Source organism: Bos taurus, chromosome 25 (assembly GCF_002263795.3).
Source record: "Bos taurus isolate L1 Dominette 01449 registration number 42190680 breed Hereford chromosome 25, ARS-UCD2.0, whole genome shotgun sequence".
In the NCBI taxonomy this organism is placed as follows: Eukaryota; Metazoa; Chordata; class Mammalia; order Artiodactyla; family Bovidae; genus Bos; species Bos taurus.
In genome coordinates this window covers 10157881-10181169 of record NC_037352.1, presented here as the reverse complement: position 1 = coordinate 10181169, position 23289 = coordinate 10157881, and the positions used below count along the sequence as shown (strand labels likewise).

The 23289-nt window shown below is 52.0% G+C and overlaps 1 protein-coding gene across 1 annotated transcript in view; it reads left to right on the top strand.

Annotated features, from left to right (window-relative positions):
- Window positions 1-23289, top strand: part of LOC616782 (uncharacterized) — a 164984-nt gene that overhangs the window by 13077 nt on the left and 128618 nt on the right. The window contains exons 6-16 of the mRNA XM_059881464.1: window positions 69-206; window positions 1157-1346; window positions 3025-3155; window positions 7565-7665; window positions 10915-11080; window positions 13161-13346; window positions 13473-13625; window positions 15561-15705; window positions 18261-18419; window positions 19199-19323; window positions 21739-21933. Of these exons, the coding sequence (XP_059737447.1) occupies window positions 69-206; window positions 1157-1346; window positions 3025-3155; window positions 7565-7665; window positions 10915-11080; window positions 13161-13346; window positions 13473-13625; window positions 15561-15705; window positions 18261-18419; window positions 19199-19323; window positions 21739-21933 (1689 nt within the window). The remainder of the gene's footprint in view (window positions 1-68; window positions 207-1156; window positions 1347-3024; window positions 3156-7564; window positions 7666-10914; window positions 11081-13160; window positions 13347-13472; window positions 13626-15560; window positions 15706-18260; window positions 18420-19198; window positions 19324-21738; window positions 21934-23289) is intronic.

The window sequence follows — 23289 nt, the reverse complement described above, 5'->3', positions numbered from 1 at the left end:
AGTCTCGAGAGGCGGGTGGGTGATGGAGTGATGGGGAGCAGGGCGCTGACTGGGTCCTGCTCGCCCAGGTGGACATCCTGGGCAGGTGTCCCACCACGTACCAGCAACTCGGAAGCAGGCTGCACAAAACCAAGGCCCTGGGGCAGTGCTCCCTGCGCCGGGTGCGCGCCTCCCTGCGCTCGCAGGCCCTGCCCGCTGCGGAGGAGGTGAGAGCGGGGCTCGCCCCCACCCTGTCCTTCCTTCTTGGCCCACTCCCTGTTCTCTTCTCCTCCTTTCCAGGCTCTGTCCTTTCCCTCCCCGACTTCCTCATCTCTCATCCTCCTCTTCCCCCACTGCCTAACGCCTCCCCCCACCCCCCAACTTCCCTGTCCCTCCTCTTACCATCTCCTTCTCTCTTCCCCTCTCCTTCTCTCTCCCCCTCTCCTTCTCTCTCGCCAATGAAGGTGTTGTGTAAACAGTTCAGTTCAGTCGCTCAGTCGTGTCCAACTCTTTGCGACCCCATGGACTGTAGCACACCAGGCCTCCCTGTCCATTACCAACTCTAGAGCTTGCTCAAACTCATGTCCACTGAGTCGGTGATGCCACCCAACAATCTCGTCCTCTGTTGTCCCCTTCTCCTCCTGCCCTCAATCTTTCCCAGCATCAGGGTCTTTTCAAATGAGTCAGCTCTTCGCATCAGGTGGCCAAAGTATTGGGAGTTTCAGCTTCAGCATCAGTCCTTCCAATGAACAGTCAGGACTGATTTCCTTTAGAATGGACTGGTTGGATCTCCTTGCAGTCCAAGGGACTCTCAAGAGTCTTCTCCAACACCACAGTGTAAACAGTAGGCATCTATATAAGGATAGGAGGTGATCACTATTAACATGACTAATACAGAGTCTCAGCATCTAGAAGCGGCTGCAGGACTGCAGATGCCGGCTTTCTTCATTTTCCAATTGAGGCTTTATCCTTCCTCCCCTTGGGGTGACTTCTGACTGCTCTTTCTTGCCTCCCTTGGTCTCCCACCTCTGTCTATGGGGAGAGGGATCCTGAAGCTCCAAGGTAGTCCCCAGTGGGCTTCCCCCAGCCTTGGCTGTTGCTACCAATTTGGGGGTTCCTGGGGGTTCCCTCACTCCCATGGCCTGAGCCTCCGCCTCTTCCCCACATGGTCCAGCAGTCTGGCCTGGCCTCCCGTCTGACCTGCGTCCAGAGTTTGCAGGCCGGCGTGCTGCGGGAGGCCTCCTGCACACAGCTGGACACCGCGGGGCCCCTCTCCAGGGAGGCAAGTACTGCACCGATGTCGACCTTTTCCTCGCTCTCTCTGCTGCAGGAGGTACCCCTGGACCCAGCTGTCACAGGTGATGGGGGTAGGGGTGGGCTGGGGTAGCCCCTGGACCCTTAGGTGAGCCTCCCAGTCTCCTCTGACCAGAGGGGCTCCAGCAAGCAGAGGCTCCACTGCTGTGTCCCTGTCTGGACACCCTTGAACACCTTCTGAAAGTGGCCATTGTCAGGGTCGGCCTCTTTTTCTGGAAGTTTCTGTCGGCGCACATGGCTCTCAGGCTTGGTCTTGGCTTCCTCTCTGGGTCGTTCTCAGTGGAGATGGCATCTTCTGGTTCCCAACTTTAGTGGGAGAATCTACCTTACACCTGATGACCCTTCGACCTGACCATTTTGGGAGCGAGCTGACTCAGGTTTCCTGATTTTTTGGAAAGTTCCTGCCAACATAGAGCATCCCCTGGAGCATGGTTCCCTTCTATGATTTTTGTACAGAAAGAAACAAAGCAAGGCATGCATCTAAGGGAAAGAGAGATATATATTTTTCCACGGTGAAAAAAATGGCTGTCTCCCTGAATCAGGAAATAAGGGTGGTTAATTCTTACTGCTGACAGTTTGGAAGGATTTACTGTGGGCCAGTATCTGTGCTGAGTGCTTTATGTGGATTATTTAATTTAATTCTCATCATGACCCCATTAGGAAGTTACTGTTGTTTGTAGTTATATTTTTTTCACTGAAGGAAGCTGTGTCCAAGAAGTAAAACTGACGTGTCTGAAGTCACAGAGCTAATGAGAGGCAGAGCTGGGACTTGGACCCGTGGGGTCTTTTCCACAGCCCTGGTGGATAATCAGGTTTGTCTCAGAGAACAGACTTGCTGCCTGCACCACCCCAGGGAGAACCCAGCAGATGGGGACTGAAGCCCTGGGTCTTACCAGCATTCCGTTTGGTTCCATGGAGCACAGGCTGAGATCCTAGGCTGACCTGCCCCCCGAGGCTCCCTCAAACACAGACACTGGCCATGACTGGGGCATCTAGTTTCAGGACCTGCCTGTTGGTTGACCATTGAGTTGAATGAGCTTTTCATCTTTTTTTTTTTTTTTTTAAACAGGTGTAATTGAGATGTAATTCACATACTGTGTAGTTCATGCATTTAAAGTGAATAATTCAGTGGCTTCTAGAGTCAGAGTTGTCCATCCATCATCAGAATCAACTTTATGACATTTTTGTCACTCCAGAAGAAACCTTGCACCCATTGGCCATCACCTCCTGTTCCCCCAGTTCCTGGCAACCACTAATCTACTTTCTACTGCTAGATTTTTCCATTCTGGACAGTTTGTATAAGTAGAATGAGATAGTATGTGACCTTTCATAACTGGCTTCTTTCACTTCCCATAGGTTTATCCTATGGGATGAACCTATCTTCCCATGGTTCATCATGTTGTAGTATGTGTCACAGTTTCATTTCTTTTTCTTGCTGAATACTCTTCCATTCCATGGAGGAAGTTTCCATGTTTCGTCTGGCAATCCCCAGAGGGTTTTGGGGTCACCTTATTGGGCCCATCCCTTACTGATGGGTGCATGGACTGTTTCCCGTCTTTTGCTTCAGCAGGAATGCTGGCATGATTTTCTTGTGTGTGTTCCCCTCCCCTGTTGCCAGAAACATACTGGAGGGAGCCTTGGCAGGGTGTGGGAGTGGCTCCCAGGGGTCCTTCCACTCACTCTGACATTTCCCCCCATGCGGTCATCCCTGCTAAGAACGTCTCACCTCAGATTCAGACAGTGGAGACTTAACCCCGAGCAGCTTGTTGTACGAGTGGGAGGAGACCCCATCCCAAGCCACGGTGGCCGCAGGGGCTGCATCAGTGAGGAGGCTGTGCCTGGCTCAGGCCACAAGCTTTGAGGTAAGTGGCTTCTCCAGCCCCAGGCCAGGGTCTGCCTGGGGCCCTGGGACACCCTCCTCTTCCTACCAGATCCTTTCAGGTCCACTTGGTAGAATATTCAATATTAGAGATGCTGGGTACTGTTGGGCAGGTTATGCACTGCACAGCTGTGCCTGGCTGTGCAAGCAAAAGGAAGAACTCTAGCAGGTGTGTGTAAACCTTGACCTAGTGCTGACTGGAGAGGAGCCTGGAGGAGGCCGCCTTCTCATCGGCCTGTCTGCGGGCACATGGGCCTTTAGGGCCCCCAGACCAACCTTCTGGACCTGGCCTGTCCTAGAGATCTCTCAGGACACACACACTGTACACGCACACCCCCCCACACACAATCTGGAGGAAAAAACACAACACCCCCCCCTCCCCGCCACATACCCACCCCACACACACACACACAATCTGGAGGAAGAGATGGCAACACACACACACCCCCACACATACCCACCCCACCCACATACACAATCTGGAGGAAGAAATGGCAACCCACTCCAGTATTCTTGCCAGGATGATCCCATGGAGAGAAGAATCTGGTGGGCTATAGTCCATGGGGTCACAAAAGAATCAGACATGACTTAGTGACTCAACAACAACGAACACACACAAAGAATATATTGAGGCTTCCCTGGCAGTCCAGCGCTTAAGACTCTGCACTTGCACTGCTGAGGACCTGAATTCCATCCCTGATTGGGGACCTAAGATTCCACAAGGTGTATGGTGGCCAAAAAGAGGAATGTATTGAATTTGTATAAAATATGTTGAACATGTAGTCAGTAAATATAGACTATATGTATGTATGTACTGAAGACTCAGATACACACACACTGTACATTTTGCGTGTATGTAACAGAGACACGCTTGCAGCTGGTTCTTCACTGTTTCGGGGGCCGGGAGCCAAGGCTCCAGCTCATTGCTCTCTGGAACCCCTGACCTGGGGGGCTCTGTGGGGGTCAGAGAGGAGTCAGAGAGCAGCCCCAAGGAGAGGGCCCACAGCCCCGCGAGGTGGTGCTCCAAGCCTGAGGCTAGAGGGTGACAGAACTGGCTGTTCGCCCAGGCACCCTGGCCCCCTCGGCAGGGACTCTCACCCTGGCACTCCTGAGCCCCTGGGGCACCCCGTGCACTGTCAGATGTTTAGCTGCCTCCCTGACCTCTACCCACCAGGGTCAGCATCACCTCCATTCCTGTCATGATAACCCAGTGTCTCCACGTGTTACCCGAGTCCCCTGGGGAGCACGTTCACCCCCACTGAGAACCACTGCTCTGCCTCCTGTGTTCCAACCTGCCTCCTTCCCTCTGGCCCCAGAGCCTCACCCCCAGCCCCTTGACCGGGCATTTCCCCAGCAGAGGCAGCTCAGGGCCAGGCATGTCGTCGGCCTGTCTCCCCTCCTGCAGCCTGGCAGCAGTGGCCCCAGAGGGCGCGGGGCGGCTGTCCTGTCTTTATAGCGCTAACAAGGAAGCAAATTGTTCCCACCAGGGAGGTCCCCTGGGCTGGGGTGAATTGCTGAGGACTTTGTTCCTGAAAATAGCTTCTTGGGGATGCCTGAGTGCACATCAAGCGTGCTTCGCATCCCTCTCCCCGGGAGAGGGCCCACCGGTTACCAGGGGGATGGCCCGTGGGCTTCCGCTGGGAATGCCTCTGCCCCACCCCATTGTTGGTGGGCAGGAGACAAGATGGGTTTTTCAGTTTGGAAACAAAACCAGGGCTTGGGACTCAATAGAGAGCAAATCCAGCCTGACCCTCTGCAGAGAGGCCCTCGGGATTTCGATGTGAGGGGCAGAGGCCTGGGGTGGCCAAGAGCCTGGTGGAGTGAAGGAGAGGATGGGGAGAGAAGGTGGGCGGGTAAGTGCCCCCCGCGTCCCCAGGCTGCCAGGGAGGACGCCTGAGGAGGGCACAGCTCCTGACCACCATTCTGGGGTACTCAGAGCACCCACCTCACAGACATTGACTCAACACTGACTCTGTACAGCCAAGCGTGGATGGTGGTGTGCCAGGCTGGCTTGTACTGACTTGCCAGAGCTGATGGTTAGCCTCTGGACATCCTGCAGGTTGGTTGCTAAGCAGACATCACCAAAGATGAAGTTATACTCTAATGAGAACCTGCTGTATAGCACAGGGAGCTTTATCGGTCCTCTGTGGTGACCTAGACAGGTGTTGGAGCTCACTCGCTTCAGTTGTGTCTGACTGCGACCCCCATGAACGTAGCCCGCCAGGCTCCTCTGTCCATGGGGATTCTACAGGCAAGAATCCTGGAGGGGACTGCCATGCCCTCCTCTAGGGGAATCTTCCCAACCCAGGGATTGAACCCAGGTCTCCTGCGTTGCAGGTGGATTCTTTACCCTCTGAGCCACCAGGGAAGCAGCAATACTCCAATTAAACAAAAGATTGTTATACCCCTTTACAGTGAAAATCATATTCAAAACGAAGGTAATGAGTACTCAGTATCATCATCTGCTAGTTATTTCACTACATTTTTATCTTTGCGCTGGTGGTCACTGGCATCCATTGTGGGTTAGAAACAAGCCACGATGGCTTGCTTCTCTACAGTGACTGCACGTCTGCATTCAGTGATGGCACCTCGGCTGCTGGTAATGGCCACAGTGGGAGTATTGATACCACGGAAACTGTCAATCGGGGCTTTTTATCTCCCCTCTCCAGGGCCTTGAGTATAGGATGCTGGTTAAGAGCGTGGGTTAAAGTCTCAGCTCTGCCACTTAGTAGCCCTGTGGCCGCTGTCACCTGACTTAAGTGCTCTGTTAAGTGAGGAGAGTCATGGCCCCTCGTACGGTCAAGGTCAAATGAAGTGGTGCCTGTAACGTGCCTAGAGCAGCGCCTGGCCCTCAGTGGAGGCTCCACGCAAAGCAACCATTGTTATTGTTATTACTGCTATGCATCGATGTTGCTGAGGAGGGCATGGCAACACACTCCAGCATTCTTGCCTGGAGAATCCCATGGACAGAGAAGCCTGGCAGGCTACAGTCCATAGAGTCACAAAGAGTCGGACACGACTGAAGTGACCACACCCACACCCACACCCACACACACACCCACACACCCACACCGGCTCCGCCAGCAAAAGTCACACAATCGGGATGCTGCCTACCCTGGGGGCAGACACTCTGGTGGGAGAGTTGGCGCATGAGGCCTGTTTCCTGTTTGAGTCTGGCTGAAGTCAAGCTGTGTGCACAGAACTCAGTCCCAGCCACTGAGAGCAGAGGAGGCCTGAGTGATGCAAGCCCATCCCTGCAGCCGTGGACCCCCGGCTGGGTGGGGTGAGGACTCACTCTTGACCAAACCCAACAGGAAGCCAGGAACCTCATCACTCTTTCTATGGCTTTGGGTTTGGGCTGAGGCAACAAATCTGAGACTGAGGGGGCATGGGGGAGGGAAGGCAGGATGTGGGGCCAGCATCCCAAACCCACTATCTCCTGAAACTCCTGAGAGGTGTGGGCTCTGAATAGAGTCCTTTATTTCCTCGAGTGTTTGGAGACTTGGTGACTGTGCTGGTCAGACCTATAGACAAGGGGCGAAAGCTGCAAACCCCTGCCGATTAGCCATCACTGTTGATAATTCTGAAAAACGTTCACATATTTTCTTTAGTTGGAAATATCAGACACTTTGTGAAATATGGGAGGACTCATTACAATAATTACAATCATCGTAACATGTTGTTTGGTTGCTCAGTTGTGTCTGACTCCTTTGCGACCCTGTTGACTGTAGACTGTCAGGCATCTCTGTCCATGGGATTTCCCAGGCAGAAATACTGGAGTGAGTTGTCATATTCTTCTCCAGGGGATCTTCTTGGCCCAGCGATCAAAACCGCGTCTCTTGCAAGTCTCCTGCATTGCAGGTAGATTCTTTCCCACTCAGTCACTGGGCTTTTATTAGAGCATAAAGTCCACAAATATACACGCCATCTCTCCTTTTTTACCCCCATGTCCCTGGCCCATGTAGGTGCCCAATAGCTTGTTAAACTAAAAAATAAAAATGGGCCAGCCTGTGTGCCGGGAGCTTAGGATTCAGTGGAAAGGAACCCATATGAGTAGCCTCATCTCTTTGGGTCTGTGAAGCTGTGGGAGATACTGGAGTTCCCATGTTCTTTGGAGCCATGTTGATGGCTCAGCTGATAAAGAATCTGCCTGCAATGCAGGAGACATGGGTTCGATCCCTGTGTTGGGAAGATCCCCTGGAGAAGGGAATGGCGACCACTCCAGTATTCTCACCCAGAGAGTCGAGTGGACAGAGGAGCCTGGGGGGCTACAGTCCATGGTGTTGCAAAGAGTCGGACACAACTGAGCGACTAAGCATATCTGGAGACAGGGGGATGGATGAGGTGACCTTTGGGGTTCGAGTCTCTCACGCTGCCCCCTCTGATTTCCAGGCCACAGAACTGTTCCTGACGCTGGTGTCTGAGCTCCGAGGCCTCTCTGCGGATGAGCTCATGGAACTCTGGGGACTTTCTTTTAAATGCCGAGACAACTGGTAAGGGGCTGGGCCAGGAGTTGGCTGGGGGGTCCTGGTGGGGCTGGATAATCTTGCTGCTGTCCTAGGTCACCCTCGAGAGATGATAGTGACATTTCAGCTCATCCCTGTGATATGTTATCTCATTCCTGACTTGTCCTTCTGTCTGGGGACATCTGCCAAGAAGACGATTAATCGGGGAGCTTGGAGGTTCCCACGGGGGCTGGAGACTGGAGGCTGTGGAGACTGGAGGCTGCGGGGCCTGGCTGGGATAAAGACAGGCATTGTTCCCTCCCCACACAGGGTGCCTCTGGCAGGGAGCCGGAATTAGCATTCCAATGCGCCTTGGGTTCCCTTCTGCTGGGAGTGGGGGTTGCTGAGCAGGGCTGGGATCCACCCCCACACCCTGCTGATGTGGGGCCAGCAAGGGGTATAGAGAGGCCCCAAGGGTGGAGGGGAAGTTCTGAGTCCTGCCTCCAGGGGCAGAGGACTGTAGAGGGTTGAGGGGGAAACCTGTAGCTCCCTTCCCAAGTTCAGCTGTTCACTAGGCCCACAAGATCCAGATTTCAGGTGTGTGAGCTTTTCAAAGGCTCTCAGATCTTGAGACCTGAAAAATATTTTATTGACTCAGAAATAAGAAAGAAACCCCCCCAACCCGCTGCCGCCCACCATATCAACATTGTTGTTTAGTTGCTAAGTTGTGTCTGATTCTTTGAGACCCCATCTTAGCCCACCAGGCTTCTCTGTCCATGGGATTTCCCAGGCAAGAATGCTGGAGTGGGTTGCCGTTTCTTTGTCCAGGAGGTCTTCCCGACCCAGGGATTGAACTTTTATCTTCTGCATTACAGGCGGATTCTTAACCACTGAACCACCAGTATGTTAATCATTCAGTCATGTCTGACTCTTTGTGACTCCATGGATGGTAGCCCATCAGGCTCCTCTGTCCATGGGGATTCTTTTTTTTTTTATTTTATTTTTTTTTACTTTACAGTATTGTATTGGTTTTGCCATACATCAACATGCATCCGCCACGGTGTACACGTGTTCCCCATCCTGAGCCCCCCTCCCACCTCCCTCCCCATACCATCCCTCTGGGTCATCCCAGTGCACCAGCCCCAAGCTCCTGTATCCTGCATCAAACCTGGACTGGCAATTCGTTTCTTATATGATATTATACATGTTTTAATGCCATTCTCCCAAATCATCTGCCCCCCTCTCCCACAGAGTCCAAAAGACTGTTCTATACATCTGTGTCTCTTTTGCTGTCTCACATACAGGGTTGTCGTTACCATCTTTCTAAATTCCATATATATGCGTTAGTATACTGTATTGGTGTTTTTCTTTCTGACTTATTTCACTCTGTATAATAGGCTCCAGTTTAATCCAACTGATTCAAACTATTAGAACTGATTCAAATGTATTCTTTTTAATGGCTGAGTAATTGTGTATATGTACCACAGCTTTCTTATCCATTCACCTGCCATGGGGATTCTGCAGGCAAAAATACGGGAGTGGGTAGCCATTCCCTTCTTCAGTGGATCTTCTAAACCCAGGGATCAAACTCAGGTCTCCTGCACTGCAGGCAGATTCTTCAGACAGTCTGAGCCACCAGGGAAGCCCATGAATCAACATTATCACATGTCTATTTGAAGGACTACAAACTTAATAGCTAATAAGGCACAGATACCTTCCAAGCCTTTTATCTGTGTTCATGCATTTAATCCTGACAATGACCCCATGAGGTAGGTGGTTTTATTCCTATGCAACAGTTGTAAAAGGAAACCAAGGCACAGAGCAGTTAGGAAACTTGCCCAAAGTCACACAGCAGAGTTTAGATTTGAACCCAGGTGGTCTGTGCTTATCCATCAAATTCTTAGGGTCTTAAATATAAGTGATACTTGGGCACATTTTAGCTGTCTTTGCTGTAGGGAGGGGCCTCTGAGTCTCCATGTGGAGTTCCCTATTCCCCTGGTGACTCACCCTACTTGTCACTTGGGATATTCCCACAAGTCCCTGTGTCTCGCTTGTCTACCTAGATGTTAGGAGTCAGGGAGGTGGGGAAATCATCTCCAAATCTAGAAGTTTCCAAGACGACTGATACTCTTGAGAGATTTCTCTTGCCCTCACCTCCTCCTCCATTTCTGCCCAGAGCCTGGTTTTCCTGGGCCCAAATCTATAAGGGAAAGAGAGGAAATACAAGGGCGAGAGATGGGAAGGGCAGGTGGGATATCTCCAGAGGAAGAGACTTGTGTTCTTGAGGCCTCATGATCATCTTGGAGCTGGCCCAGTCATGAGCATTCCCATTTTATAAATAAATAAATTGAGGCCAGAGACTGTTTATAGGCAGATGGTGTGTGCGAGTCAAGGGTGGGTGGGATGCCTGGCCCTCTGTGGCTGTGGATGTCACTCATCAGGGTTGATAAGGTGGGGGGCCCACTCTGCTCCACCCTGTGTACCCTGCTGCCTGTGTGACCCATCCCTGGGAGCCTCCCATTTCTACTGTAATTGAGGCACCCATTCAGCCATCATCTCCCCATTTAGACTCATCACTGTGCAAAGGTTCAAAACCTTTCCTGAACATACCAACCTTTCTGTAATTTCAAAAAAAGAAAAAGGAAAGATTGTAATGTTGGGCTGAGAGCATTAGAGGTTTACTGAGGGGCTTCTGTTTAATGCGGGGCCACCTGCCAGTTGTTGACTCCTGTTCTACGCAAGGGATTCTTATCCTATGAGGTGAGTGTGGTTGGTTTGGGGAGAGCAGTGGGCAGGGACTCACATCGCCCCAAACTGCTGTGTCTCCAGAGTGGGCTGAATTGCCAGAGTTTAGACTGGGTTTCCTTGGCAGGTCAGAGGGTAAAGAATCTACCTGCAATGCAGGAGATTCGGGTTCAATCCTTGGGTTGTGAAGATCCCTTGGAGAAGGTGATTGGCAACCCACTCCAGTGTTCTTGCCTGGAGAATGCCATGGACAGAGGAGCCTGGTGGGCTACCGTCTGTGGAGTTGTACAGAGTCAGATACAACTGACCGACTAACTTTCAGACAGGGCTGCTGGTGTCTCCGGGGCCCTAAGAGCACAGAATCCCCACCAGGCTGCCTGGGTCTGGCTCAGCCCCTTTCTGGGTGTGTGAGCATGGACACGTCCCTGCCTTACCTCTCTGAGCCTCTGATTGCTCCCAGATGACCAGAGGCTACATGAGGGAGGCATCCTGGAGGACACTTGGGCGTGTAGGCTGCCATCGTGACGTTCCCTGGGCCTCTCTCCATGTCAGGCAGCCGCTGGTGGATGCCCTGCCCTCCTGTGGCACCGAGGCCTGCGTGGGCCTCATGGCAGAGCTCATCATGTCCGGGGAGGTGGAGGCAGACGAGACAGAGGCGTGGCTCTGGTCGCTGGCCTTCGTCCCGGAGCCCACAGATGCTACGGTCCGCGTGCTGCTGGTGAGCCCTGTGCCCTGCCCCCACCCATGTGGCCCCGCCCCTGCTCCGCTGCTGATTGGACGCAGCAGGGAGAGACGGGGGACCTGCTGTCCTCCAGAGTTTGTGCCTCTGCCTGGTGGGGCCAGTGGAGGCAGATCAGAGAAACGGGGTTTGAGTCTCAGCAGTGTCCCAGCCAGCTGCATGATCCTGACCTAATCTGAGCCCGTTTTTCTGGTCTGTAAGATGGAGATCGAACAGTATTTGCCTCTTGGGCTCGTGGTGAGAAATGAGATGCTGAATGTAAAGCACTTCTCTGGATGCCTCGTGGGGAGACCCAGCAGTTTAGAGCTGCTGCTGTTCTTGTAATCAAGCGTATTTAATGAGTCTCAGGAGTAAGAAAGCGTGTGACACTAGGCTAGGGATTTTTAACAACCCAAGGAGGTCCTATTTAACCCCCATGATGCCTCTATGATGTAGGTGCTCTTATCCCTCCCATTTTACAGATGAGGAAACTGAGGCCCTAGGAGGCTGGGCAGCTGGCCCAGGTGATGCAGCTGCTGTGCCTTTTTCTTGGACCGTGGGGCGTGTCCTCATTCACCTGGGAGCGTGTCCTTAGTCGGGGGGCGTGTCTTCACCCACCAGGGGGCGGGCTCACTTGTCACTCCTCACTCTGCCCTCCCAGATTGACAGGGGGCCAGGATTCAGAGGCCACCAGTGGGGAGTGTATGGGAGACCCCTGGGCTGGCTGATGCGGGGGAGGGGTCTCCAGCAGGATCTCTCAGTCCCTCATGCTGGTCGGACTCTTGACTAACTGTCCAGGTGGAGCGTGGGGAGCACTCATCCCTGTCCCCCCACCACCCCCCCCCCGCCCCCGCCCCGGATGCCTGCGTTTACAGTAGGGCCAGTCCATGCAGGCTGTGTGGTTGGCTCCGTTCAACAGGGAACCAGGCACTGAGTCACAGCCAGGCCAGGACTGGACCCAGGGGGCATTGCTCACAGCCTAACAGGTGACACGGTGGCCACACTGACAGCAGTGCCCTGCAGGGCCCGCGGGGACTCAGCCAGTGCCGGGTGGGGTTGGGTGTCCCCTCTTTCCTTTCTCTCTCTCCTCTGTTTGCTCAGCAGAAGTGCAGAAGTGTGGGGGGTGGGGGCCTTAGGGCGCAGACCCTGGTGCGCGATACCACCCCAACCCCGCGTTAGAACCCAGCCTAGTCCCTTACCAGCACGACCTCGGGCAAGGTGCTTTCTTTGCCTTGGGATGGTGTGGACTGATAGGCATTCTGATGTGGGCTAAGTGTTACGTACATACTGGTGTCGTGGCTGTGGCCACTTGCCAGGGACACACAGGGAGCAGAGCAGGTGGGTCTCTGGGCTGTTGGAGTCCAGGCTCTTCGCTCGCCTGTCTCCTGCCGTTTCTCATCCTGCTAGCCCAGAGCTTGTGCCTCTCAGGGCTGTATTTGTTCTCTCATCCCATCACAAGAACGCACTGACCCCCAGTTGTGACAGCTTATTCTGTCTCCAGCCTGGCCAAGTGTCCCCTGTCAGCCTGAAATACTGTTGTCCAACCTGGATGCAAGAAAAGGCCTTCTGGGACATTAAAAAAATAATAATTTTATTGGTTGATTTAATTGTGGCTGTGCTGGGTCTTCACTGCCGCGTGGGCTTTTCTCTAGGTGCAGCGAGCCTGGCTACTCTAGTTGTGGCGTGTGGCCTCATTGCCGTGGCTGCTCTTGTTGTGGAGCACGGGCTCTAGGGTGCACAGGCTTCAGTAGTCACAGTTCCCAGGCTCTAGAGCACAGGCTCAGTCTTTGTGGTGCTTGGGCTCAGTTGTCCCGTGGCATGTGGAATCTTCCTGGACCAGGGATCGAACCTGGGTCTCCTTGCATCGGCAGGCAAATTCTTTACCCCTGAGCCACCAGGGAAGCCCCCTGGGGTATTTTAAGAAATGCTCCCTGCAGGTCCCCCACGGGCAATTTATTTACACCCTCAGGAGTCCGGGCGGGGGTGCATCTGTATTTTTAGGAAACATCCCGTGGGGAGGCTTGTGAAAGACCCCTTACCAGGCTTCTTGGCTGGGGTGGGGGCCGGTTTCTGTCCCCAGCCTCTGTTGCAGGCCCCGGGGGCCAGCTCCAGCGCCTTCCTGGGCATCTCAGCTCTGGTGCACAACCTGTGTGTGTCTCTGGACGGGCCCTGTGAGCAGCTGTCTGGTGTCGGCTCCCTCGTGAGGATCCTGGGAGATGCCGTGGGTGCCAACTGCACCTTCTGGGAGCCCTCAGACGCTGATCAGGTGAGGACAGCCCACACCTGGGCATGGGCCCTTGAGGGGGTCCCTGCCAAGCAGGCGAGCTGTAGACTGGGCGGGTGGGCTGGGCGCCACCACCGGCCTCAAGGCCCCACCATCATCTTGTTTCAGCTCCTGTTCGTGCTGAAGGCCATTGGCAACGCTGGCCGGGCGGCCACGGCTCTCACCCCCAAGCTGAGCACTTGTGCCTCCCTGGGGAGCTGCCCCCCTGAGATCCGGCTGGGGGCCATCCAGGCCTTCCGGAGGGTTCCCTGCTCTGCGGACGTGAGCGCCTGGGAGTTATTTCACTGGGCTTGGCATTGGGCAGGAGTGGGTCTTGAACCACTGTTAATGCACGTCTTTGCTTGCCCATTCATTCATCGCATTTATTGAGCACCTACTATGTGCCGGGCACTGGCGTGAACCAGGTGCCCAGGTCTCTGCTTTCATAGAGCCTGTATCTGGGGTGGGGGGGCATGTATTCATCGAATACTCAAGTAAGCGAGTGATTACAAACATGCCACACATAAACGATCTGTGCTGCAAACCCTCTGGTTCAGGAGTCAGCAAGGTCCTTGGTCGACATCCAGCTTGTTGCCTGTTCTTGTAGGTAAAGTGTTGTTGGAACACAGCTCTGCCTGTTCATTGACGTGTGGTCTGGGCTGCTTCCTTGCTATGATTGTGGAATTGAGTAGTTGCAAGAGCAACTGTATGGTCTGCAAAGGCAAAAAAAAAAAAAAATTGACCATCTTTCCCTTTACAGGAAGTTTGCTGACCCTTGGACTAATGTGGCTCTTGTCTCATTTAGAGTCAGGGTCCTTCCTGTGATTTGACCACTGACCCACGAGCACCTCTTGGCTTCATTTCCTGCTTCCCTCACCCCCGCTACTCCTGCCCAGCCATGCTGGTCTCCCTGTTGATCATCAAGCCTCCTGGGCTCACTTCTGCCTCAGGCCATTTACACACGCTCTTCTCCTTTCCTGGAATGCCTTTCCTCTGTATTTCCCTAGGCTTTACTCCTTTATCTACAGAAGGTTTTTACTTAGAAACCACTTTACTGTTAGGGATCTTCCTTGGCTTCCTTTCACCTGCAACTGACCTTTTCAAGCTCCCCTAGGCATCCGGCTTCCCTATTTTATTTTTCCCTTTTTAGCAGTTATGGGCTTACCGGGTGGTACTAGTGGTAAAGAACCCGTCTGCCAGTGTAGGAGATGCAAGACACATGGGTTCAATCTCTGAGTCAGGAAGATCTCCTGGAAGTGGGCATGGCAACCTGCTCTAGTATTCTTGCCTGGAGAATCCCATGGACAGAGGAGCCTGGAGAGGGATACAGTCCATGGGATTGCAAAGAGTCAGACACTACTGAAGTGCCTTAGCATGCAGCAACGTACTGTATATTCTCCTGCTTTACTATCTGTCTCTCTGCACCAGAATGTAAGCTTCAGATGGACAGAGCGGGGTTTGTCTTGCTCACAGCTGTTCCCTTGCACCTGGCTGGGCACGTGATAGGTGCTCAGTTAGTATTGCTGCATGAGTGGATGGGCGGATGGCTGTGCTGTGAAGGGAACCAGCAGGTGCTAAGGGAGGGAATCTCGAGGTACGGGAAGTGGCTTGCTTAGGAAGGGGGGCAAGGGGAGTATCTGTAGAGGGAATACCTCCTGTGAGTCTGCTGCTATGGTGTTTTCATAGATGTTTCACAGATGATGTTTTTTTGGAATGTAGCCACACCTGCCTATTTATGCATTGTTTGCATGGTGCTCAGTTGCTAAGTCATGTCTGACTCTCTGACCCCATGGACTGTAGCCCACCAGGCTCCTCTGTCCATGGGATTTCCCAGACAAGAATACTAGAGTGGGTTGCCATTTCCTTGTCCAGGGGATCTTCCTGACCCAGGGATCGAACCTACGTGTCATCTCCTGCACTGGCGGTTTGAGTCTTTACCACTGGCATCGCCTGGGAAGCCCTTACCATTGTTACCTGTAGAAGTTGTTAAGGCTCTGGGCTGGGGCTCTGGGAAGTTAGGTATTAGCAGTGACTGGGCAAACTCCCACATCCCACAGTCGGGCCACAGGTGAGAGTGTCTGGGAGCAGTGGAGACTTTGGGAGAGCCAGGTCGAGGCAGCGGGACTCCTGCTGGAGCCAGGGCAGACAAGGGGACATGGCGCTCTTGGGTGGGGGTGGGTGGGCTCTGGGTGATGGCTTTCCCTTTGCCCGAGGCAGCGATCCGTGCTCTCCAGCTTATACCAAAACGCCGAGGAGGATCCTGAGATCCGCATCAATGCCTACCTGGCCCTGATGAGGTGCCCGGGAGAGGAGGTGTTTGCCCAGGTGCGGCGTACCCAGGCCAGAGAGCAGTCCACCCAGGGTGAGCAGCTGCAGGTGGGGGGCAGGGGCTGGCCTGGGTGCCACCTGATGGGGGCAGGGTTTCCAGAGCACTCTGCCTCCATCCCTCAGGTGTCTTCCCATCCCTTTCTGTTCCCCTTCTTTTGCCACGCCATCAAGACAAATAGCCTCACATGCTCTCCTTACCCCGGTGGCAATTGAACAACCCAGAAGTTGCTTCTCTCTGATCCTCAGTTTCTTCATCTGTACAATGGAGTGACAGTCGCTGAGCTCCTTTCTAGCTTTGGCCAGGTCGTGGCACACCACCTAAAGGAGAGAGGAGAGGAGGAGAGACTCGAGGCAGATCAGGGACAGTGTCTGCGAATCTCAGACCCCTTGTGGGGTCAGAGAGTTCCTTTTAAACAGGTAGAACTTCATAAAATAGGCTCAGCTAATTTTTGAAGTTTTTTCCCTAGGACACAGTGATTTGACATAATTCACAGTGAGTTGAGAGTCTGGGGACTGCCTGACTGGGTTCAGGTCCCAGCTCAGCCACTTCCTACCTGTGTGCCTTTGGGCAAATGACCAAACCTTTGTGAGCCTCCGACTCTCCATCTGTGAAATGGGGGTAATAACAGTACTTTCCTCATAAAGGAAGCATAAAATGAATGGATACAAGAAGGCATTTAGAACATTGTAAGTGCTGTATGCATAGCTGTTAACTGTCAATGTTCTTATCACTACTGCTGTTATTGTTGTTGTTCAGTCATTCAGTTGTGTCCCACTCTTTGCGACCCCATGGATGGCAGCGTGCCAGGCTTCCCTGTCCTTCACCGTCTCCCGGAGTTTGCTCAAAACTCATGTCCATCAAGTCAATTATGCCATGCAGCTATCTCATTCTCTGCTATGATTATGCAGCCAAAATTTCAAAGCAGACGGCAAGATACAAATGGAAAGTTAAAGGCCGCCTTCCTTGCCTAAGTCCTATTTCCTGAAGGCACTGACTTTGACCATTCTCTTGTGTGTCCCATCAGAACATGTAGTGCATGTATGAACATGGATGTGTTACGACCGTAACAACAGCAGCAACTCCGGATCACGGTGTACACACTGTGCCCCTTGTCTCTGCCTTCAGTGTGTCCAGGGGCTCTTTCCACATCAGGGCACTTGGGCTCTTAGCTGCAGCTGCGGGATGCTCCACTAGGAGCTTAAACCATAGTCCGCTTTACCAGTCCCCAGTGATGGGCATTTAGATTTTTTTTTCTGGTCTTTTGCCATGAGAAACAGCAACCAAAATGAATGTCTCTGTCCATCCCCCTTCAGACCCTTTTGCTAATCTAGCCGGAGGATAATTTCCCAGAAGTAGCCAACATAAAAGGCTTCCCAGGTGGCGCTAGTGGTAAAGAGCCCAGCTGCCAACGCAGGAGACGTTAAGAGATGTGGGTTTGATCCCTGGGTTGGGAAGATCCTGTGGAGGAGGAAATGCAACCCACTCCAATATTCTTGCTTGGAGAATCCACATGGACAGAGGAGCCTGTCAAGCTACACTTCCTAGGGTCTTAAAGAGTTGGACATGATGGAAATGACTTAGCACGCACACACTCAGCCAACATAAAGGTGTGCACACAAGTTTAAAAGTCTGATGTGATGCTGCTAAACTACTTTCTAAAGAAATGACGCCTCCCCAGCCCCCAAAGGGAAAGAAATGGTGCTACTCAAAGCCGCAGTTTGTTCTTGGCAGTTTCTAGGGTGGGATGGGATGTGGGGCTGTTCTACACCAATAGACCACTGGGCCAAGCCCCTCAGAGGGGGTCAGCCAAGGGGCAGCCTTAATAGAGACCCTGGGGTATCAGGCTTGTGTGTTGCCTGATGGGAACAAAAACATTCTCACCTCTGTTTCATGGTGGATTGTTCTAGAAGCCCCCTGCTGGGCATTCTGAGAGCCTGGGATGAGCAAGGGGGTTGGTGTTCCCAATTAGAATAATATCCTCTGTTGAACTGCTTCCACTGGGTGCACTCATTTCATTTTTAACTCTCCAGAGAGCCTCAGAGGGTCCCCATCACGGATTGCATGTTTACCCTTTCCCAACCCTAAAAGATACTCAGTCCTTTAGGTCCAGACTCTGCCCTTGACTGATCTGTGCAAACTGCCCTGGGAGATGGGTCATTATAGTTCATTTTACCGATGAGGCAACTAAGGCTCAGAGAAGTGGAGTGACCAGCCCAAGGTCACACAGCTCATGAGTGGTGGAACCGGGATGCAGGCTCAGGTCTGACTTTCAAACCAGGGCTTTCCCCACTCTCTCAAACCACTCCAGTCCCCACTGGGCTCCAGTGGGCTCCCTTTTCCTTCAGGAAAGTGCATCAGAATGCCCTGCGCAGCCTAGATTTCCAAGTTCCATTAAGGCACTTCTGTTTGCTGTTTATCTACAAAAAGGACGTGGTTCTCAGTAGCTAGGCTCCTGAGAAGCCCCTGGTGGGTAGAAATAGCAGGACCTGGAGCGGGGGGCTGGGGGTCTTTTCTCTGTACTGTGTCAGCTGTGGGTCCTCCCTCATCGCCCTCCCCTCCTCTCCCCACTGGCTGCGACTGGACTCCAGTGGGCTCCTTTGTGTGGAGTCACCTCCTGCAGCTGTTGGAGACGGACGACCCCTTGAAACAGAGCCTCCGGGAAGCTGTCCCTCAAGACATTCTTAGCCGGGAGTTCCATCCAGAGGTGTGGAAACACTCGTCCTACTCTGACGTCACCTTCCGCTCAGGTATGGGCATCTCTGGCCAGCGCTGTCCTCCTCGGGGACCACAGAGGCTTGGGGACCCGGGAGTTCTGACTCCGGAGGACATGTGGATAAGGCTGAGGCCATGTCTGTTGCTAAATGTCCAGATAGTCACATGCCATCTGCTTGATTTTTTTTTTTTTCCTGTATCCTCATAGCAACCTGGCATTTTTGTCAGAAGAGGTAAAAAATAGTTAAATATGAGCCACATCATAGCATTCAATAAAATAGTACTTCCGTCTTTTCTCTAAACTGGTTCTTTTAAACTTACTGTTATGCTAAAAGAAAACCTCTTATTGCTACTCTTAGCAGAAGATTAGTTTAATTCTAAAAATAGGGTTGTCCTAAAAAGAGATGCGGTGACCATGAAACACTGTTGTTGAATTCTCACGGGTTCTTGCCTGCTGAGGGCGGTGAGAACTGCTTTTCCCTGGGTTAAAAGGGAGATTAGCATCAACCAGAGACAACTGCTTCCTTGTAATTAAACAGAATCAAAAAGAGACCCCATTCTAGCTTAAGTATCCAACCCCCCTCAGCTACTTGGAAAACTGGGGGGCAGGGTGGGGTGCTCTGGCTGCCCCCACCTATCAGCAGATCCGGGTACATTTGTGACCTTCCCTCTGCCCTTGGTAAGGCTTACTTCTGAGCTTCCTGTCCTGGCTGAGAGGATGCACCGTGTGTCTAGCCCTGTCTCCAGCCCCTCGGCTGTCAGCTCCTGCCCGGTGAGTGGTGTGGTGGGCACTGATCCTTTCTCTCTCTTCCAGCATCAGGCAGCCTGGGAGCCAACCTGGAGGGGACCCTTCTCTTCTCTCCAGCCTCCTTCCTCCCCCGTTCTGCCACAGCCAACCTGACCATCCATGCTCTTGGTCATGCCTTCAACCTCCTGGAGGTAAGAGGGGGCCTTGTTTCAGTCTCTTCAGGGTGTCTCCTGGGCTTGGGGCCAGAAATCATCCCATCCATCCATCTTTCCATCCCTCACTTGTTATCTATCGATCTACTCCCAGCCCCCAACCTCCACCTACCCATTTATCTGCCCATCCACCCGTCTATTTATCCAGCCTACTGACCCATACATAAATCCATACCTTTATGACCCCCATATCCCTCCTGCTCTCCCTCTCTCTCATCCATCTATGTACCTCCCATCTCTCTCCATCTACCCTCTCACCTACTCATTTATCTTACCAGTCATACACCCATCCACCCACCTATCTATCTATGCACCCACTTAGCTATCCATCCACCTATCCATCACCCCATCCATACAGTCATCCATTCATCCTTCTCATCCACCGACCCATTTATGTACCTTCCCACCCGTCTCTCCATTTACACTCTGATCCGATCATCTATTTATTCTCTCAGTCATCCACCCATCTATCTGCCTATTTATTAATACTACATACCTACTCATCTGTCCACATGCTCTTCCATATGTTTATACATCTGTATCCATCCATCTTTCCATCCATGCTTCTATCCTCATCCATCTATTCATTCACATACCCCTACTATCTCTTCGTCTACTCTCTCATCCACTATTTATTCATCTACCCTTCCGCCCATCCATACATCTGTCTGTCAGTCTCCCCACCCGCCCTTCTCTTCATGTGTTCTTCCACTGATCTATCCACCCTTCTATCCATCTGTCCATGAACCTGTCATCAACTGCACAGTATCCATCTTCTACCTAACATGTGCCAGGAACTATGCTGTGTGCTGGGCTCAGAGAATATGATGATGATCAAGAGATGTAATTCCTGCCTTCTTGGTGCTCACAGCCCAGAGAGGTAGACACATAAGAAATGAGTAGACACGTTCATAAAACAACGGCAACTTTAAGTAGTGAGTTTAGAGATCTGAAGGATGGACGGGAGTAGTCATGTGAAAAACCGAGGTAAGAACCTTCCAAGGGGAGAGAGGGCAGTGTGTGCAACGTCCCTGAGATGAGAGAGGGCTTAGTGTGTTTAAGGAACAGAAATAGATTAGAGAACAGGAGGAGAATGTTAAGATGGGAGCTCAGGGAGGGAGCAGGACCATGTTGAGGAAGGGTTTCAAGTTGGGGAGTGACACGCAATTTGAATGTGGAAAATGATTTGTAAGGGGAAGCAATGGAAAAGGGATGATCTCTGAGGTCATGTGCCCAGCAAGCTTTGAAGTAATGTAACACCTTGGGGCCCTTCCATCTCTTCCCCCAGGTCCCTGGAGCTTGTCTGAGGAAGGGCTCTCTGTGCCCTATCCCAGCGCTTTCTAATTTATGGAGAACTGGGGACTTACCATCCAAACTTTGCCTGCTGGGCACCTGAGCTTAGATCTGCCAAGGGCTGAACTTCTGGTAATTTCTCTAAAAATGCCGTCATAGACAGCTAGATGAGAGGTCGGAAGGAAAGGATGTAAGAATGAGTGAATACATGGGTGGATGGATAGGTAGATGAAATGAAGGAAGGACTCATTAATTCATCCATCAGATTTTGAGAATCAGTCAGGTCATCTGTTAGGGTTCTCCAGAAAAGTAGAACCAAGAGGGTTATAGAGGCTGACAGGTCCCAGAGATCTACAGTCAGCAGAGCTGGGAGACCCAGGGGAACTGATGGTGTACTTCCCGTCCGAAGGCAGGAAAAGTCAGTGTCCCAGTCTGAAGACAGGCAGGAGGAACACCCTCTTATTTGGAGGAAGGGTAGCCCTTTGTTTCATTCAGGCCTTGAACTGATTAGATGAGGCTCACCCACATTATGGAGGGCAATCTGCTCGACTCAGTCCACTGATGTAAATGTTAAACTCATCCAAAAACGCTCTCACAGAAACATATGTAATAACACTGGAGCAAATATCTGGGCACCCTATAGCCCAGTCATGTAGACACAGAATTAACCATCTCACCAGGCATTGAGTGCACTTGGTGAATGAGACACAGGTCCCTGCTCTCATGGAGCTCAAAATCTTGCAGGGAGACACACAAATTAGTCTGAGTGTGACCTTGGAGTATTGTGCTTGACACTCAGAGGAAGGGGTAATAAATTTGGTTGAGGGTGGGGAGGGGAGATGTATGGAGCCGGTAATATGGGAATTCAGGGAAGGCATCCCAGAGGTGGTGACATTTGAACCAGGCCTCAAAGAATTGGTCGGAATTCTTGCTGTGTGGCATTTGCCAAGCAGATGTGGGGCTGAGATTTTATCTCTCGACATTTGGGCCTGGATGGGCCCTAGGGAGCCTGGAGCCCCTGTTCAAGCTCCCAACCCCACAGCTCTTGGTTACTATTATAACCAAGTTACTGTTCCCTGAGCCCCTGACTTTCCTTCCCAGTTGGGGCTCCGTCTGGAAAATGCTGAGGAAATGGCCCGCAGGCTGTTTGGCCCCAAGTCATTCTGGGGGCAGGAAGAGGAGAGACAAGCCCAGGCGAAGGAGCCCCCAGAGGCAGAGCCAGGGCCCACACTGCAGCCGGCCGACCCCGCCTGTACAGGAGAAAGGTCCAGAAAGATGAGAGACTTGCAGCAGAAGGTACGGGAAGCACCTGTGCCCACCTCATTTCACCCTCCCCCCGTCAGGTGCCAGCTTGGGCTTTGGGACTGGGGGACTCAGGTGTCCATGAACTCTGACCCTGCCCTCCCACCCCTACCCCCTTACAGAAGCAAATTGCTGGTCAGATCTCAGCAGGGAGCTGCTAGCCTGCCTTCTTTTGAAAAACCATTTGATATATCACATACTTAGCAAAGTACCCACCTTGGAAGTGTGTTTCCATCAGTGAAACATCCTTGTAACCGGCACCCAGACCCTCATAAGCTCCCCAAAGGCACCCTTCTGCCTCTCTATTCTGGTTTACCCACCCATAACCAGAGGTAAGCAACCACTGTTCTGACTCCTAATAGCACTGAGTAACGTTAAAAATCAGCCTTGTTGAGGTGTAATTGCCCTACAATAAATGGTATGTGTTTAAAGTGTTGACACATACTGTTTGACAAGTTTTGACATATGTAAATACCGTGAAGGGGCTTCACTGATGGCTCAGTGGTAAAGAATCTGCCTGCCAGTGCAGGGGACAAGGGTTCCTTCCCTGGGTCAGGAAGATGCCCTGGAGGAGGGAATGGTGACCCACTCTAGTGTTCTTGCCTGGGAAATCCCGTGGACAGAAGATCCTGGAGGGCTACAGTCCACGGGGTTGCAGAGTTAGACATGATTTTGTGACTGAGAAACAGCAGCAATACACCATGAAACCATCATCGACTAAATCAACATATCCATCACCCCCAAAGGTTTCTTAGTGCTCCTTGATCCCTTCTTCCTGCTCCACCCCTGCCCCCCTGTTGTGATATGCTCTTTCTGTCACAATAGATGAGTTTGCATTTTCTGGAATGTTGCGTAAATGGAATCATGCAGCATATACTTTTGTCTTTAAAGCATGTGCTGCTTTCTGGCCTCACTTCCTCTATTCAGTGTAATTATTTTGCGATTCATCCATCGTGCAGGGTGTACGAATAGTTTATTTCTTCCTGTGGTCAAGCAGTGTTCCATTGTAGGGATGGACCACAGTCTGTCTACGTGTTCACCTGTTGATGAACGTTTGCGTTATTTCCGGTTTGGGGGCTGTTACACGTAGGGCTGCTATGCACATTTATGTACGGGGTGGTGGTTTAGTTGCTAAGTTGTGTCCAGCTCTTGCAACCCCATGGACTGTAGCCTGCCAGGCTCCTCTATCCATGGGATTTTCCAGGCAAGATACTGGATTGACTTACCATTACAAATCTACATATAAACATATGTTTTCAGGTTTCGGGTAAATATTGAGGGATGGGATGGCTGGATCATATGTTTAATTTTTTAAGAGATAGCTAAATTGTTTTGCAAAGTGGTTGTACT